The 20,045-nt window shown below is 36.6% G+C and overlaps 1 protein-coding gene across 3 annotated transcripts in view; it reads right to left on the minus strand.

Annotated features, from left to right (window-relative positions):
• Positions 1-717: 717 nt before the first annotated feature.
• The window catches only part of LOC121955228 (protein-glutamine gamma-glutamyltransferase E-like), a 129,557-nt gene continuing 110,229 nt past the window's right edge, over positions 718-20,045 (minus strand). For 2 of the 3 annotated variants that reach the window (XM_088089870.1, XM_088089869.1), the window contains exons 4-17: positions 16,092-16,262; positions 14,766-15,020; positions 13,407-13,525; positions 12,736-12,864; positions 11,760-11,937; positions 11,046-11,175; positions 9,505-9,614; positions 8,319-8,434; positions 8,041-8,161; positions 7,715-7,956; positions 6,223-6,391; positions 5,851-6,014; positions 4,047-4,180; positions 718-2,579 (exon numbers count right to left, since the gene is read on the minus strand). In XM_088089870.1, the coding sequence (XP_087945996.1) occupies positions 2,432-2,579; positions 4,047-4,180; positions 5,851-6,014; positions 6,223-6,391; positions 7,715-7,956; positions 8,041-8,161; positions 8,319-8,434; positions 9,505-9,614; positions 11,046-11,175; positions 11,760-11,937; positions 12,736-12,864; positions 13,407-13,525; positions 14,766-15,020; positions 16,092-16,262 (2,186 nt within the window). In that variant the 3' untranslated portion in view covers positions 718-2,431. Of the gene's footprint in view, positions 2,580-4,046; positions 4,181-5,850; positions 6,015-6,222; positions 6,392-7,714; positions 7,957-8,040; positions 8,162-8,318; positions 8,435-9,504; positions 9,615-11,045; positions 11,176-11,759; positions 11,938-12,735; positions 12,865-13,406; positions 13,526-14,765; positions 15,021-16,091; positions 16,263-16,934; positions 17,005-20,045 lie in introns of those variants that run through there. The other variant, XM_042503081.2, reaches the window with a different exon arrangement.

Genomic DNA, 20,045 nt, shown 5'->3' on the forward strand with positions numbered 1-20,045 from the left:
CAGAGGACATCCAGCCGTTTACAGATGCAGCCCTTTCCATTGGCTTCAGCTGCTAATATGGCAGCGGGTGGTTCTAAGTTCAATCACTGCCTGAATTTTTAACCCTTACCCTGACATCTCCCTTTGTCACTGACCCTGCATTCCCTTTATTCCTTTCATCCCTCAACCTTCATCCCTCCATCTGACCCTTCAATCCATCATGCAACAAACTCTTTATAAATCTATATCTTTGGAGTGTCCCTGTGTTTAAAAGATGCTATAAATAAATTTGTCTTACCCTATTTCTTATGGAATTATTGCTCATAATGTTACATTTAAGTCTCTGAAATCAAATGCACTGTTTTACCAGCATACCTGGAATATCTCTTTTTACTTTGTCATAGAGGACTTTAGTTTGTGCCAACCTTTGGTGGATTTGTGTGAACCCGCATGATGCTTTAGGTTATGATCTTGGTGCTACACGTTCTTCTTGGAAGGTTTCATGTAAAGGATTTATAGACGCCTGTTGAGGAAACATATCTCATATTTAACAAGAAAAATCTGAAAATTACTACATCACAGAAATATTCTTGTCTTTTTTACCCCTTTAATCATCTGTTGACCCCCACAGTGTTTCCTGGGTCACAAACCCCTTATGTGGAAATCACACAAACACTAAATCATTGTGAAAGACATGGAGAGCACATGGCATCCAATCAACCTTTTATTTGTGCGTAACATACTCAATAAACCCATACACCCCATACAAATAAAGAAACACTCCACCTTACATTTGACCTGTTACTTTTTAGGCCCAAATGAGAAATTTTAACCCCTGTTTACTTTCCCCAAAGAGCAAGACCAAGCATGTTTAAAGAATTAGATTTGTTTTCTTTGTTTTTAGATGCAGTTAAGACTTAAGACGATGTAAGTTACATTGAACCCTGATCATCACTTACAAATGGAAACAACAATTGTGTGTTTTCCTCTGCTGCCTGTTGTTGCATCAAGTTTAGCTGCTTTCTTCTGGTCGGCACACCAGGTGTGTGCCGACTGCCAGCTATTGTATGCAACACACTGACTATACATGTATCTCATACAGCTCCAATTTAAACCCCCCCCCTTCAGTTTCCAGTGTAGGCCACACCAACAGGATTTGAAGGACAGCTTTATAGCAATGTGGGTGTTTTTTTCTCATCTTTTCTGCAACACTTCCATTGGTTCAAGTATCACTATACTCAAGTAGGCAATTGCTGATGTGGAAACAAAGCAACATCACTACAGGAAAGTCCAACAGGGCAACATACCGTAGAGGGGCAGTCACACAGGTTGAAAACAAACCGGTTTTTATCCAGATTTGACCTTTATTCAGAGGTCAAACTGAAAGTCAGTGCACCTAAAATGTTGGAAATAATCCCTCACTGCACAGGAAAACTGTGCGCACACAACTACAGTAAGTAGAGTAGGTCAAAATTGAAGCAGGGACACAGGCCTGTAGACTATTCCTGGGCACCAGGAAACAGTAGAAGTAAGACCTCTTTCTTTGTCTTCTTCAAAGGGAAAATATTCATGACTTTGGTCCTCTGCTTTTTATCACTGCCAGGTATTTTTATGGAGTTTTAAGACATGGTCCAACTCATCACTTAATGGCTTCTTTCCACAGACCCCATTTTACCCAAATATTGAACACCACACAAGGAATAATACGAGTAGCAATTGCAGAAAGTTACCATGATAAAATGCGGCCAGAAAACATGTTTTGTTTTGACAAACATCCACGGCTGTTAACTGTATAACAACCTGTTTTTATACCCTGCACCACAGACTGTGTGAAAGAAGTGGATGTAGCCTCTGGGATCTGAAAAGTGAAGTCAATGAGGAAGCAGCTTGAACCTACATTCTTTGTAATGGCCAGCGAGGGAGATTTGTAAGTCTATGAGAAAATGAGCCTACTTTTCACTTGATTTGTAGACTTAGTAAACATTTTCCAAATTCAATCTCAATTCAGTCCTAATCACAATTTTCCAAGTCTTCAATATAACACGAGATAAAGGTACAGCAAGCTTAAGGGTGTTGCTGCTTTTGACTGACGAGTTGTTACCATTAACCTGACGATAAGGATGGAGGCTCAGCAATGCATTATGACAATGTGTAAGACAGCTCCATCCTCTTGTCCAAATATGGTCACTTCTGGCTCAAAAAAACAAACAGAAAAAAACAAAGAAACCAAAAAAAAAAAAAACAACTAGATGTTGACAGCCAAAATACCACGCTCAAGGCTTTGCAGTCCACAAATGAATGGAAGAAGTAACGGTGGCTACATCCGCTTCTTTTGTACAATCTATTCCCTGAACCCACAGAAATAGAAAACAATTTTAATTTTCCAAGAGTTTTAAATTTGATTATGTTTCTGAGTTAACATATTTGACTCTTACTCAGTGATACTAAGAATTTACGGCTCAACCTGTAACATGCAGTTGGACTTGATGTCTCTAAAGGAGGAGCAGTTGAAGGAGGCCACAATAGTCTTCTGACCACACTTGTAGGGAACAAAAGAAAACGTGGCACGAATTCTGCAGTTTTTCTTTAAATCTGGCAACCTGTGGGTAAAACAAAGAGTGATCATTTAAAACAGAAAAAAAAGAAAAAAGGAAGGTCAGAATGGCTAAAAATTGGACATAGAACCACTTTTAAGTGCGGAAATGAGTCAAGTATTGAAATCTGGCATCAAATATTACATAAGATTCATATTGTTGTTTGTTTATTCTTAAATCACACAGTTCCTGATTTAAGTGAAATCTTTTTTGACAGAGCTGTTGTGCAGGTTTGCCTTTAGACAAATTTAAAGTTTCAGACATTTGGCTGCTTTTGTTAAATAAAACAGACGGTTTGTAGAAAAACATGTTTATCGTGTTTTTGTCAAACTAAAAGTTTTTTTACTGTCGGAAAGATGCTCTTTTCATAAAACCGAATTGTCTATGCAGTTGAAAGATGCAAATACCGTTAGAAATTGGTACCACAGGACCAGAACAGAGGCAACACAGTCACATAATGTTTATTCTTTGTTTGTTTTTTATAGTTTTTATAGTTGTTTTTACGTTATAGTAGTTACACAAAATGAGCTGAACAAAATTGTCACTCATCTGATGACATCAATGTGCTTTCCTATGCTGAGATGAGTGGAGGATGAAAGATTACGTTGTTAAATTTTACTTTTTGCATCATTACTCACTCCAATGGTGTAACTTCTTCACTGACTCACTCACTCACTCACTGATACTTCTATTCTGTTTCCTTAAAGCTATAAAACTGCTCTGTCACACAAATTTGTTGATAATCCAAGTTTGTTACAATGTCTGGTTATGCAGTGGTTTTGTTGTCATTAAGTGTCAGCTCATCGTTTTTTTTTCGATATGATGTTTGATATGACTTCACTGCCTTGTCCTTAAGACAAACGTGCCTTACTTCCATTATATTCAAAGTGCCTTTATGCATTTTCATTTAGGTGGCCCCTACCTGCAAGACTTTTTTTAAATTATGTTATGTGAGGAAAAGTCAATAAACATATTTGGCATGGCCTTGGGAGTCTGGGGACCCTCACAGAAGTCACAATAAGAAAAAATTTACGGCAACCACACCAAAGCGGACATAAGCACACACACAGAAGCGGAAACCATGAATTGGCCCTTACTGTAACCAGCTTAATATCTTGTATAGCATTCAACGAGGTAATTTAGGAATGGGTATCGACAACTGGTATTAATTGGTACCAGTACATGATTGGGTCGGTACTTAAAAACCAATAAGCTCCATGACAAACAGTGCTGCTATCGGTAATTATGACATAAATTGTCTGATGTTAAGTCATTCTAACCTGATTCTTTATTTTCTGCACCAAATTATAAATAGAAGTATCAATAAGAGTATCGATAAGTATCAATATCAATAAGCAGTATGGGTATTGGTATCAGTATCAGTATTAGTATCAGTGTCAGTATCAGGATCGATAAAGTCCTAATGAAACCCATCCCTATTTAAGATACACCAGCACACACACACACACTCACTTGATTTCAAGCTCATCTCTGAGCAGGCCAGATCCAGAGAGAGTCAGGCTGCACTTCGTTAGTGAAGTGTTGATCGGGTTCATGAAAACAAATTCCCCTGTTGCCGTCTCGTTCATTTTGGCCTTGTTGAGAACCTGGAACACACATAAACCAAATATATTATGTCAGGCAACCAAACTACAACCTGCAGAAACAAAACTAGCCATCATGCTTTATGATGAGAGAGAAAAACAGTCCAAATGAAACATACATTTTTATGCCATAGTTTTCACAGGGTTACATCTATTTATATCCCGAGTGTCAAGAGGAAAAAAGAGAGAAAAATGTGTTCATACAATGGTAATATTATTGCTTCCCACCGTACACCTCAGTTTAGTAAATGTTTGTACCTTTTAGAAATAATTCAGCTTAAAGCATGAAAAGTCAAAGTATCCATTATGCAGTCAAAATTTTGCTGTCATATATATATATATATATATCTACTTTTTAAAATTAATATTATCACTGCATTCATGTGTATGATACATTTTTTTGTTGTAGATGTTGAAGGTTGTGGTAAGGCTAATAATTCTGATAATTTCCTTACTCTGACATAAGTGATTTTGGGTGAAATATCGTAACAACATTTCAATAAATTTCCATTAAATCTGGTGCACAAATTCAATTTGTTTGATGCTTCATTTTATGGCCAAATATCTGTGAAACAAATGACATTTCCATCAAACTCAGCAGTCTGTAAAAAAAAAAGTTTTCTCATTGGCCCATATCGGAAAAAAATACACGCCGATGCCGATGCTCTGATACGTCTGTGAAAGGCTCATATCAGCCAACATTTTCAGTGAAGTGATAAATCGGTCAGGCTCTACAAGGAACATATTTTGCATAATGTCAGACATATTTTGTAACTTATATGAACATATTTTAAACATTAGCCAAAATACTGTATATTCAAAACTTTTCCAAAACTTTCTGTTAATCACAAACCATTTCCAGGCCTGAAAATAATTCTGATTTCAAAATATTTAAAGGAATTTCATGACTGTAAGAACCCTGCTGATAGCGTGGCTATAGGCTTTGGCCTTCGCAAGTCCTTATTTTGCATCCAAAATTATTGCACATTCAAAAATAAAAGTGACAGCAGCAATGATAATGCTTACAGCAGAGTGCAGTTCATTAGCTGCACTGTGTAGTATCACAACTCAGGTAGCCAAAATGCCAAATTCAAGACTAGGGCAGAAAGTGGTGACAATCAAGAGGTAACTCCACCAGAGAGAAGCAAGCCCTTTCGTCTTGCCTAATATTGTGAATTTTTGCAACAAATAGAACAATGACACACATCAGACTGAGTATGCAAGGTTTCTGTGCATAATGGTTTTAATTAGGTGACAATTTAAAAAAGCATCCGACCACCAGATTCTAAATAAGAGTAAATCTCAGTACTTTGGGAACATTTTTTCAGCACATTTTAACAATTTCGCAATATCGATTATCGTGATAAGTTTGGTCACAATAATCATGATATGAAAATTTAATACTGTGCACTCTCTATGTTCACGAAAATGAGACGGATGCAAGGTTACCGTGACCATGACGACCAAAATATAATCAGTTCATCCCTGAGTCCAAGTGAATGGTTGTGCCAAATTTAAAATAAATTTCCTCAAGGTGTTCTTAAGATATTGCTTTCATTAGAATGAGACAGACAAGGTCACAGTGACCTTGACCTATGACCTGTGTTTGTGGATTTCATAAGAATGAGTCAGACGGACGAACATATGGATAGACAACCCAAAAATATACTCACCGTGATGGTGATGGTAGGCTCAAGCAGCACAATGCTATATTCAGCCAGGTACACATCATCTGGATTCTCTTTGTCCTCAACTATGGCTTCAATGCTCATGCTATCATGCTGCAACATGTGCTTACAGTAGGCCGAGAACGGGATCACAATAGGGATGGACAGAGCTTCAAGAGACAGAAGGAGAGGGGAGATTTAAAGTCAGTTTACAACAAATCCTACAAAAAAAAATCTCACCTAACCTTAATTGTATTTAGATATGCAGACATTTTTGGTTTTATTTAACTACCCTTTGAGATATCACTCCTTGAATTATCTGCCTCCAAAATTCAACAGCAACATTTCTGTCCGGAAAACCCACAGAAGAAGATTCACCTTTCCCAGGGTTAAGTGTCGTCTCCGTCTCCTCTCCCTGGATGTCCAGAGATGCTGAGCCATTGTACCTCCGGGCGTAGACGCTGATGTCGATGGTCACCTGTCTGACAACACTGCATTGCAGCGCCAGGTTCAAGGTCACGTCTTCACCATTTATTGGTTCTTTCACCTGCATTACCACACAATGAGAGGACTGGGACATTAATAAGGGGCCAAATTACACTTACTGAAACAAATCCATCTTTTTGTCGGGGGCTTTAATTGATAGGACAGCACAAGTGTGAAAGGGAGGGAGAGAGAGGGGGTGACAATGCAGCAAAGGGCCAAGGCCTGGATCTAACCTGCGGCTGCTGCGGCAAGGACACAGACTCTATATGTGGGGTGCCCGCTCTATCCACTGAGCCACCAGGCACCCTGTGATAGTGATTTTTAATTAAATAGTATCATTAACTTGTATAAAATTTGGCCAGTTAAAACACAGGCTGTTTTTTGTACATTAACTAATTAAAGAAAAGGGAAATTGTCTTTGGCATGGCCTTAAATGAAGACATGGTCATATTTATGCAACAGGATACATTTTTCATCAGGGAGTACCAAAATCAAAGATGTGAATTTTAAATGCACTCATACATTTCATTTATCATACAACTAGGTGCTTAACGATAATATGCGATGAGGCCATTTTTGGCTCACGCACCGTTACACTCAGGATATTACAAGGGGCATTAACCTGGCTTAGTAAAGAGCATGTGTTTAAACCTAACCTCTTCATTACTGATGCTGATTTTAAATGAAAAAGTGATACGAAATATTTTTTTCAAATTTGGCCATTCAAAACACAGCTTCTGTGTTTTGTGCATTCACTAACTAAAGACAAGTTGTTATGGTTTGATTAACAGGATTAGACAGTGAAGGCACTTATATAGTATTTTGTGTGATTGTACTGTACTTCTTTGGCCTCCATGCTTTACAAAAAATATGTGATGACATAATTTTTGGCTCACACACCCTCATGCTAAGAGAACTATGGCAGACACAAACCTAGCTTAGTAAAGAGGAGCACTGCTGAGGCATTTTTGAAAACAACTTATATAGCTGCAGCTGATGTGGAACTCTGTTTTGAAGCATTATTTTCAAATTCTGATTTTAAAAACGGAAACACTTTTACCGACATTTTGTTGCTAAACCATCACAGCTTATCTTTGCACACTGTAATATGTTTACATTTCTCCATCTCTCAGCATGACATTACATGCAGTGCCCTCACTGATTGTAGGTCAATCAGATTGTGTCTAGGGTCATTTCAATGTTTGGTCATTGATAATGCCCCTTAAAAATTACAATAGGAACTGACGGGTTTCAGACTAACTGGCATTTATTATGTGTTCTAGAAAAGTCAGGCTAATTTATACTTGCCAAAAAAACCCCACACAAAGAATCAAAAATTGACAATAAAAAGCAAACTTCAGGGACTGTAGTTTCTGTGACGCACCATAGAAAACTGCATGGACACTGGTGGTAGCTCCACCGTCCTGCTGCCGTCCATCTTTCCAGCGACAACGTTCTCCTCTGTCTTCTCATCCTTGCCTGCCTCCTCTGCCTTCTCAATTTTGATATCCTTCATCATCTCTGCTGACTCAGTTATCATCATAACGTTGCTTGACCCTGTGCGAACATTTATAGCACCTTCGGAGCAACCTCTAAGTGTGGCGCTGGTAGCGACTGCTCCTGTAACTGCAGTAATTGAGTCAATTTCAAGAGATACTATTGCAGTGTGTACAGCTGTTTCTGTGTGAGCCGTATGTCAGTTTAACCCACTTGCTGGTTTGTAGTTGTGTGTGATGTCCAACCGCTCACGGGAGCCAACAGCTTTGGTGGAGATCTTCTTTCCGACTTTCTCTTTGTCAGTGTGCATCCTCACCTTTTTGTCTCCTATGATCTGACAGGACAGACAGAAAATAGAAAAAAAAAACAGAAAGGCACAGCTCATCACACAAAATTGGTAATAAAATTAGCTTCTCTAAACTCTGATTTGCTGAATCCCTAAATTGTATATTATATGTTGATGAGGTTAAGCTCAAGCTCTGCTCACTGACCAGCCAGTCAACAACATCGGCATTGACCTCAGCGTAGACAAAAGGCATGTCATATTTGAGGTCTGTCCTTTTAGCCTGGATGGCTTTGACCGAGGCTGGACCGCAGCAGAAAACACCTACAGAAGAAGAGACAGTTAGAATCATGAAATGAAGTAACATTTTCAACTGAAAGTAGAGGGTTTTTCTTCTTTTTTTTTTACTACAGAAAAGGTTTTTGTAATCTAACTTAAAACCACTACTATATCAGTGCAGATGTACAGTTGAGACAATTAGTCAACTATTTTGTTATTTTGATAATTGCAATAATCATTTCCAATAATCATGATCATAATCATTTTGCTCTAATGCTAAATATCTGTTGGTTCCAGATTCTAAAATGTAAAGATGTATTGCTTTTCTTTATTATATACAGTATGTTATTAAACTGTATGTCTCTGGGAAACTAAATTCATTTTTTGACATGTTAGACAGCCTTCAGTAGGCAGTGCCATTAAAAATATGCACAATTGTTGGCGGGTGTTTTGGTTTAATAAGAGACCATGTTATCTGGTGATTCAGCCAAAAGCTTTGTGGGCTCTCACAGTGACAATAGCTATTGAAAACAAGGACAAAATGTGTAAATGTCCTCCTAGATGCCTTCAATTTTCAGCAACTTTACTGTTTTTTTAGTCACTGTGTTTGCTAATGATGACGTTAGCAAAATACTAAGAATATCTCGTGCCACAATCAGGACCAAGTGTTCAACTTTTCACACAAGACATCAACTGAGTATAGATATGTTTTTAAAGGGATAAACTCTTTACAATGTTTTTACATCCTGACCTTACCTTGATTGTCTATTGCTCTCAGGATGAAATTAATCAGAATATTTATATTATTTTATAGATTTTTCTGCATCACTAAAGCTATGGCTCCAAGAATACAAAATCATCACTATCTCAGCCATGATATGAATTGAATTTTTATTCAAAACTAAGAACTCAGCATCAAAGTAAATGTTTCACCTCATAGCTATCATTGAATTATTTTTCTAAATCTCTGTTTGTATGGAAGTACAATTATTGAGAGACACTGCCGATAAAATCTCAAAGTAGAAATGGGTCAACATGTACAGTAAGGTCATGAAATAAGGTCATCGGAGCAGGAATGAAAATGCATCTCATTTAAAGTTTAAGAGAGTCTGTACCCTTGCTCTTTTCCTGAGGTGTTGCATCCAGAGCTTGCCAGCCATCGTATCTGCCTTCTTCGCCAAGGTCTGGGCGCTTCATAAATGACTCCACCCACACATGGAAGTTCCTAAAAACAAAACAACATTCATATTCTGAAACAGTGCAGAAGGACTGAAACTTGTTTGAGAAGGACCAGAACAGCCTGTACCACTGTAAAATTCATCTGGAGCCAAAGTGTGAGACTGCAAATCCTTACTCTTCGATAATACGATAAAATTGTAGAATATTCTTCAAAGATGCCTTCCAGACATGTGTTCAGACATATAAAAATACTGTGCCTGGAAAAACAATTTTTAAAAAAACAATTATAGTACAAATAATTGGATTTTTTGTAGTGAATCTAAATCAGCCAAGATGTAACAGGAATCCATAATCCCAAATGAACGCATGATGTCACAAATAAGCAAATGAGTGTGTGACATCACCTGTTGACTTTTAGTGACTTCTGGAGATACTGCTTGCTACTATCATTGGAAATGAGTTGGCATTACCGTCATCACAGATGATTACTATGGAAACAGGTAATGCCATATTGTGAAATATTTGCATTATTGTGTCTTTAAGAGTGCACTGGCTTGCTCAGTGGAGTATCAGGTTTATCTTTGCAAATAATGCAAATGTAGCAGCTTGCAGCTCTGCAGCAGCATCACGTCAACACCGCTGTCAGTGTGGACACCAAAAGCATGTGGGCTGTAGATTAGTTTGTGGAGACTATACCAGGGCAAAAAGTAGAGAGAATATTGGACTTACATTCATCAGGTGGACACATGCCTTCAAAAAATGCTCATGTTACTGTGTTACCAGCTGCAACTGTAAACTTGGGTCACCTGGTGTAAAACCACTACACACCAAAATCCCAAAACACTAACAAGTCACAATATTAAAGAGATAGGTTCTGATTTTTTCATTGTTTTCCAAGTACATTTGAATATTATATCAAAACTTATCCCTTAATGCCACTTTAGCATTTTGAAAAATATCCAACCTTGGCTGTGGCAGAAAGCAATGCATGCTGCTAACCAGCTAACAGCTTAAAATGTCCATTGTAATGTGACAGCATGATTTCCTTGTAGCCAAGTGTGATATAACCATCAAGTGTGAATGCTGGGATTACAGGTGGGTATAAAAAGCATCTGATTTCAGCAAGGAACAGTAGCCTAGTAGCGAAGATACTTTGTATTTATGGTCAACAAAACATTTCTTGAAATTTTTGCATCAATTAAGGCAATGGTATTTTGTGAACATTATTTCTGAAGTTAAGGATAATTGTAATGTTCTGTATATATGGTCTCTCTGGTGATATATCTCGACAGACCGATGTATTATATATAAGGTTACCAGAAAGCACCTCAGACACCCCCTAGATGAAGGTAAGATAGATAAAAAAGTATGATGAATAAAGTATGATGCACAGCAGAAGAGTTGTGCGAGGCATTTTCATTTTGATGGACTTGCACTGAAGCGCTGTGTGTAAGATAGTGTAGCCTCTGTGCCTTACCAAATGCTGTCTTTGGTCGGTATTCTCCTGCCTTTGTAGTGGTACGTGTCTATTGTCAAATTCCCGTCAGTATCGTGGGCTGACTGGAAATTGGTGACCACGCGGGTGGGGATACCCAGCAGGCGCATCACTGGAACCAAACACAAAAAATTGTGTCATTCAAATAATGTACTATCAATGTGTTGGTTTCCCATCATTTTACAAATCCAGTAAGCAGCCATAAACAGTCAGCAGCTATAAATATTTGCTTTTTTAAATTATATGTAAACCATATAAAAAATATGACACCTGTAAGTGAAATGAAAAGGAGGAGATTAAATATAAGTTAAGAGACGGGTAACATCGTTTTTAGGTTGTTTGCCAATTTCACTAATTGTCGCTGCACAGCACTCTATGAATACATTGATCAGAGGAACATTTAAAATTCAATTTTAAATTGTTTATGAGTGAAAGATTTCAGCATTATTTTTATTTCCATTCATCTTCCTGTTAGCAATTGTTTCATGTTACAGTTTACTGTAAATATAGTTTCACCAATGTGAATGAATAATGATAGTCCCTTTGATACTACTGCATGTTCCCCCAGCTTTATAAATCTGATGTGCATACAGTTTTATTTGCTTTTCCTTAGCATTTTTTTTCAATTAAGTTTTGTTTTATCTTTACAGATGTTGTTCCAGATGTAAGGAGCTGCAGAGTGTTACCAGATGTTACCTGAGCACATGACACCAGCATACACCCAGCATTGCCCATACTTGACCGGGGTGCAGTAAGTGTTAAACCACTGTCTAAGGATGCGGTAACTGCCATCCCAGGAAGTGGGGCTGCGTCCACCACAATAATTTCCATTCCAATTTCCAACAATGACACCACTGTCATCGTTATTGTTTACCTGGAATAAAACAAGGAAATTCTCATTCAAACAATCCAACTTCTTTAACTCAAAATTATAACGTTATACTATCAGATTTGGACCCCCAAGAATGACCCAAAAACTGTCACATTAGAGAATTTTGTTTATTTATATTTTGAAAACTACCTAATCTTTGTCTGCTGTCTTCCTCTTCACCTCTTTATTATCAAAGTGCTAACGATTATAGAAACATTATCATTGCCAAATATCAATATGTGGAACAGCATGCTTCAACATTAAAGCATCAATAATTATAATCAAATTGAAAAAATGTTTATTATTTTAAACAGGACATAATTCATTTATAATATTTGTATGTATAATGATTAATTTTACTTTAAACATTTTTAGCATATTGCAATGCAAGTACTTCTGTACTTTCACTTAAGTAAAGTTCTGAATGCAGGACTCTCATTTATCACTGAGTATTTTTGCACTGTGCTACGTAAACTTTAGTAAATTATCGAATTACCTCTCCCATCACTGTTGACATTTTAGTTTATGGTGTCAGCATGCTAACACTTGCAAATTAACACTGAGCACCCAAGAGGAAAACCCTGCTTTTATTGTCTGTTTATTGTTGTTTTATTGTTTTATTTCATGGATGAAATTTTTAACTTGCTGCCCGCTGTCTCAACAGCCCCAACACTTTATTACTCCACATCACATCATTGCTGGATTTTGCTACACAACAATCAGACATATCAGCCCATAAATGCTTTTCTGTAATAAAAGGTTTAAAGGAGTTATTTTTAAAAACACACAGACATGTCTTACCATGGCGCTTACTACGCGGCCAACGTAGCCTGGGTCTGAGCGAGAGCCAGCATCCTCACTTGGATCCTTCCTGTGTTGCAGGCTGCAGTCCAGTATCTTCAAACAAATTTGCACCATGCCATCCTCAAACTAGACAGAGGGAGACAATTTTTTTTGTTTTTATGGCAATGTGGTGGTATTTAACTGAAACTTAAAACTCAAAACTGACTTTGTGCGTAGAGGGCACTGCAACATTGAATGGCGTGCTTCCTGTGCTTCTGTGAATGCTTAATACTTTCTCCTTTCTCTTGGGTATTGTTTGATTTTTCTCTCTTTGCCTTAGCTGAGTATTCCCTGATAAATGTGTCCATGTAGGTCCTTTGCAGTTTTGAATAATGTATGTATACCATGCTGTTCTCTTTTGTCTGTTTATTTGTGTGGGTTTTGTTTTTAATTAATTATTTTTATGTGATATTGCTGTCGTGTGTGTTTGGTATTTTCTGTCTAATCTAAAAAGTTATAAAATGTTGCATTAAAATTTTAAACATATATATATATATATATATATATATATATATATATATATATATATATATATATATATATATATATATATACATATATATATATATATATATATATATATATATATATATGTTTGTGTGTGTGAGCTTGTATGTGAGAGACAGTACCTGTCCAAAGTCCCAGAATTTTTTGCAAATGTTGTCATTACTGCCTGCGTAAATGATTCCCGTATCATTCAACACATACTCGTCTCTCTCTTCCGGCTTCTCCAGATACACTGAGTCATCTATAGAGAGTTATTTCATGCAGACAAAGACAGGTGATTGGATTCAGTTAGTATTCAAAAGTATTCAAATACTTAACTCGAGCAAAAGTTTACGTCCTGCATTCAAAAATAATATATATAGCAGTGGTGGACTGTAACTACACATTTACTCAAGTACTGTACTCAAGTACTAATTTGAGATACTTGGATGTAAGTGTTTTCTTTTCATGCCACTTTCAACTCTTATTCCACTACAGTTCAGAGGGAAATATCAATAGCACATTTTACTTCACCACCACTTTATCTGACAACTTTAATCATTAGTTACTTTACAAATTCTGATTGAGTTTAAATGAAAGTTGAATTTCACAATGAATGTATATTTCCTACATTGAAAAGCACTGTATTTCATGTCTCCATCTGCTGGTGATAGTCTTATCATGATGGCCCATGATAAGACTATGTTTAATATGATGTTAATTCCACTACGGAGGAGACTTGATGATCACTGAGATTAAGTGGTGATAAATGTGTATATATTGATATCAGCATCAGTTATTGGCCAAATCGGTTGTTATATTAAATCCAATATTGTGCATTACTGACTGAAAACATGAGAAAAGTTGTTTAATTGACAACTTGATCAGCAATGAATTAATTCAGAACCAGTTTGATAATTAAAGTCATTTTTTTATGCAAAACAAAAAAATTAAATATTATCATGGTTCCAGCTTTACAAATGTAAGATTGCAATTCTGTTAATGATCAAACAAAAAAAACAAGCACTGTGTAGATTTTTACAAAACGAAACAATAAACAGGTTAATGGTGAGAATAATCAGCAGATTAATTTATAAAATTTATAAAACATTTTTTAATAATTCAAAATGTACTCCATCCCGACCAACAATATGCATGCATAACCATGTATCCTGTTAAGGATAACACAGCTAACACTGGGCTAAAGGCATGGCAAACCGTGACACAGGTCATCGGAGTGTCACTGTCACTGCAACATACACTAGACAGCCATTTATTCACACCCAAAATTGACCTGCATGTTTTTGACTGTGGGAGGAAGCAAAAGAACCTGGAGAAAACCCATGTTCACACGGGGAAACTCCTGGGACTTTCTTGCTTTGAGGTGACAGTGCTAATCACTACACCACTTTATCACCCCTAATGCATGAGTAATAATTTAATAATATATAATGATGGAGTGGAGGATTAGTGATACACAGATAGACAGATAACTAACCTACCGGGACACCAGGGGTTGAAGAGGATAACCAGGTTTGCCAGTAACATTTTCTCATTCCCGAGGCTCACAGTCAAGGTGTACTTTCCTATAGGGGCATCAGCTGGGGGGGTGATGTCCAGCTTCAGGTGTATGTCCGGCTGGGAGCAATCCTTATGAAGACCTACCTTCCACACCGCCTTTGCAAATTGCGAGGGCTTCACAGAATCTTGGATACTGAAGGTCGATGCCGTCCCCTTTTCCTCACTTGGACATCTCACTGCCAAGAGAGACACCACTGAGAGAGTCAGACATTCATTTACTGCTGTAATAATACATCCATACATTGGTTTTCATAAAGTGAACTATCCATTTAAAGCAGTGATGTAATATTTCACTTTTTGTTGAGATATCCCTTAAAAACAAAACAAGAATTTGAACTGTCTTCACGCACTCCTCATAACAGGCAGCTTTAGCAGCACCCAATGATAAAAGTCACAGGGAAAGTGGGAAAAGTCTAGGATTCATGAACACTTGGATGTTTGTTAATGGCAATTTGTTGTTTCTATTAATTGTATAAATAATGGATGTAGCTACCATGACATCGTCATGCCTTAGGTTTGATATTTTGGTTGGGCAGTTTAGCCTTGCTGCCTGTCATTCAAGTGGCCCCGCCCTAAAATATGCCTGACTTTGGGCTTTTATAAAATGTAAATGGTTGAGTTATAGAAAAATACAAATCCTATACACTTTTCATTAATGTTTAAGTTAGCCACAGAGACCAAAACCATTTTAAACAGTGCTTATTTCTGCTGTAAATTTGGGCATTTTAATATGGGTATCTAGTGGGAATTTGCAAGCTACAGTTCATATGAATTAGACTAATCTCTGTTTTGCCAGGTGTCTACAATTTATTTTTGCAGGTTATATCTGCATTGAGAGAAACATCCAAACATGATGACCTCCACTGGAGTTGAAATGTTTTTCTGCTCTGCTAAATTAGGCGAAACTTGGCTAAGTTAAACTGCCTTTTTTGGGCATTTAGCAGGGCTGTAATTACTGACATGATCAAAATGAATATTTTACAGCTAGTAAAAAAAATACATATGAATTAAGATTTAGCTTTAGCTAAGGCTAGTCATGCCTACCTGCAAGCTAGTTGTCACTTGATCTCTCTTATCAAACTAATTAACAATTTTCAAGCTGTTTCCACAAAATCTCAGTCATAAAACAGATGCAAAAAACCCCTTAGTTTTAGCTAGAAATTAGGTCACTGCATTTTGGCTTTGTAAGCAGCACTACATTTTGTTTTTCTTCAACAACTACTGAAATAATTTAAGGGCTGACCAACCTGTCTTTGCACAGAAAATGAGTGGCTGAAGTTCTGGGTCAAAAGGATGCCTCAGAGAGAGGCACATTTCAAAGGGCTGGCCTCGCCTCACGATCAGCTCTGTCAGTGAGATCATATCGGTGTGGTGACTTTTGTTGATGGCCTTAATATCGAGGCCCGAACCTCCAAAGACTGAAAGAAAGTAAAAATATACAAATGTGAACAAGTTAATACAATATCAGTACATTGGGTCAGTGAAACCTTTCAAAACCAACATCTCTATAAAAAAAAAAAAGACTTCTTTGATGGCCACCATATTAAACTTCATTAATATCCACAATTTAAAAAGAGCAAGTCTTAAACAGAAACAAGCCGCTGTATTTAGTATCCATCAATCAAATCTAATTTTCAACTTGTGCAAAAAGGAAACATAAAAAAGGTTGCTCATAGTAGTCATTAATAACTTAAAAAAAAAAAGCATTCATTAGCACCATGGGCTCCACTTTTATTTATTTGTCACAGTATTCAATTCAACTTTATTATGTGGCAGTGACTACTTTCTTTTACTTTATTGTACCTGTGGTTAATTTAATAATTTGTATTTTATCAGTACATTGCAATGTTATCTTAAAGCCATATTGCCCAGCCCAAGTTTGAAGTCCATGCTGATTTATATGCATAATCCCCTGAAATTTCACCTGACTATGCAATAGTGTCAAAAATGATTATGCAGACAAAACACAACATTTAGAACTTAATACACATTTTTGGGGTCTAGCTACAGAGACCCACATAAAACAAAATAAAATGATAAAGTTTAACAACAGATACTGTATCTGTGTGGAAAAAGTCAAGGGTACTTACTAGATTCTCGCATCGTTCCTGAAGTTTTTATCTTGTACAGATGTAAAGACTGTAAAATGCACTCTTGCAGGCTGTCTGCAGCAGACTGACAGGTGACCTCGTTTTTGCTGTTTTTATAAGACTGGCAAGCCCAACTCCTCCTCAAATTAAATTGCAACACTTCCAGCAACTGGACTTTTAACCACTCCTTTAAATTTTAAGATTGCACCTGCAATCAGATTGAAGATCATATTTCATTGTATTCAATTAATTTTTTTTTAATGATTATTTTTTGGGGCTTTTATTGCCTTTAATCGATAAGACAGTGCAAGTGTGAAAGAGGTAGAGAGAGAGAGGGGGAGACATACAGCAAAGGGACTCAAACCCGCAACCGCTGTGGCAAGGACACAGCCTCTACACATGGAGCGCTGCTTTGCAAATCCATTTTTTTTTTATAAATTACATTCTTAATCTACATAAAGATCTTAAGCTCAAACTTGACCTTTGACCAATACATAAAATATAAGGTGATCTGCCTCAGCAAAATAATGAACAGTCATGCCAAAGCAAAAGGCATTAACTTCCATTTAATCTCTGACTTTGTTTTTGATTACAGTAAGCAATATATTGTATGATGATAATTATTTCCTACACTACATCTAGTGATATATCATTAAACCCCACATTTGAGTCAGTTCAATTGAAACTTTATTTCAGACACACAAGAGGGTCCATAGCATGAAAAGGAAGAGAGGGGAAAAGAAAAACAAGAGGGGAAACAAGACAAACAAAATTTTAATGTAATATGAATAAGAAAAAATAAACCAATTAATAGGGTTTAAAAAATACTTTTGATGGTGCATTACTAACTCACATCATTCTGAACAAATTGCAGAAACTAATATTTGCAAAGTTGCAAAGTGTACAGCAAAAACAGTCACCTGATGGATAAACAACGCAGGCTGAACGCGCTGAAACAAAGCCAGAGAACCTCAAGCGAAGCCACAGCACCCATGAGTTTCTCAAACCACCTGTCACACCCAACAGCCTTTTCTCTGGCTATCTGGTTTGTCACACCCTCACAGCTGATTCCAGAGAAGTACAATTTCACAAGAGATTCCAGAGAAATTCAGTTTCACAAGAGATTCCAGAGAATTTAACTTAACTCTCACGCATCTTTTGCTCATGTACAACAAAGCACAGGTTTCTTCCACATATCATTGAACAAGCAGTTTACTCTAATAACCATGAGTGGTAGAAGTGGTGGAAATGTGTGTGGGGCTATACATTAGTTTAGTAGTCCATGGAATTTTCAGTATTTCTATTTTTTCTATTTTATTACTTTGCTTTTATTTTATTACTTTTTCTATTTTATTACACATGCTTCGCAATTAAAATATCCAAAACTGGCCTTCCATGTATGATTTTAGTTTTGAAAAACTTTAATGCAAAAGCGGTTAAAGAGACAAATATTGTCGGTTATAATATATATCTATATAGTTATCGATATATGTAGCTATAACATTGTCATTTATTATCAAAACGGGGCAAAGTAAAAGGTCTAATGGGAGATGATACATTTGAACTAATGAAATTTCAAAATGCAAGATTTAATTGATCTAAAATTTGATGTGACAGTGGGCAGGGGTTTCTCTACGTATAAAAAAAACACATGAATTTCACGATGCACTGAGGAAACACAGTACTACAAACACAAATGTACAATGAAAGAAATTCTGAAATTAACCACACTGACGGCAAATATGCTTGTATCTTATGGTACATTACATCTGTATTGGCAAGACAGAAATTCTGACAGTCTGGTATTTTAATTTTTTTTTATTCAAATACTAGAACCTTAGATGAGTATAGTGTAACCTGTTTATGTTTTTATCAATACAAGACATGGATTTGTTATTGTATTTTGTATTGTCCATGAAACATTTGCACTTTTAATGTCTTGTGTCTTGTGTTTAACTTAAATGATAGAACTCAATTGACATGCAAGTTATTTTTCTATGAAAGTATCTATCAACTGTAAGGCTGTTGCTTTTAACGCTACCACATTACTAAGCAGTACGATCAGGACAGCACATGTTAACAAAACAGTTTGAATGCATCACTGATACATGGGAACCAAATCAAACAGCATCATGTATGACAACACATCTGATGCAGAAATGTTCAGATGATTTGTAGTGACTTGCTTAAAAAGGGGCTAGTCTGAACACCCAGCTAAAGTTTTTTAACTGCCAAATTCCTTACTCAGCTTAATTTGTAATGACTGCATTTGTACCATCTGTGTGTTTGTTTGTATGCTAGACTGCGTGTGTGTGTGTGTGTGTGTGTGTGTAAAATGACAGCCTTGTGGTTATATGTTAGCCTGGTCCTGATGAAATGAGCTCAACATTATGTTTTCATACTTTACAGAAATTACAATCCATTCAGGCCTATACAAAGCTGGTAAACAGAAAACTAGTGGTTTTGAATGAGTATTCTACAATTATACGTTCACCTTTTTAAATTTAGTTCATCAGCCACTTAATAACATTTGTGCATGCAAAAATGTCAACATTTTTAGCTTAAACTCGCCCATCTCTCACTCTGTTATCGGCCTAACCTGTTGATGATGTTCCAGAGCTTTAGGCCATCATCTCTGTAGTACTGTAGAAGTTAGGTATGGCATCCAGTCTTTTTGCAGTGATGTTCTCTGGCAGAAAGAGGGAGCTGTAAGTCCTTAGTAAAAAACCTCATGAGCTCTTACAGTCTGTCAAATCCCAGTGAACTCTAGCGAGTGAGAAATCAGGTTCAAGTCATCAATCAAGCATTAGCTCTTTGATTGCAACTGTGTAACAATTCTTTGTAGAGGGGTTGAATCACAGGGAAGCATGGAAGTGATAGACTGAGTGATGTTGCATCAAATCAGCATTTTTAATAAACATCTTGGCTAAACCATAATCACAGGGTAATTTCTGTGTTTCACTGTATTTTCTTAAAATGTGCTTGATGGTGCTTAAGCACAAATAGGGAGTTTTGACATAAATCAGGGTGAATTTTAAGACACACATTACCAGACTGTAAATTTAATAAAACCAATTTTTTATTGGACATGCACAACAGTCCACTTTTTTG

This window comes from Plectropomus leopardus, chromosome 16 (assembly GCF_026936395.1).
Source record: "Plectropomus leopardus strain MGB_pleo_1.0 chromosome 16, ASM2693639v1, whole genome shotgun sequence".
NCBI lineage: Eukaryota > Metazoa > Chordata > Actinopteri > Perciformes > Serranidae > Plectropomus > Plectropomus leopardus.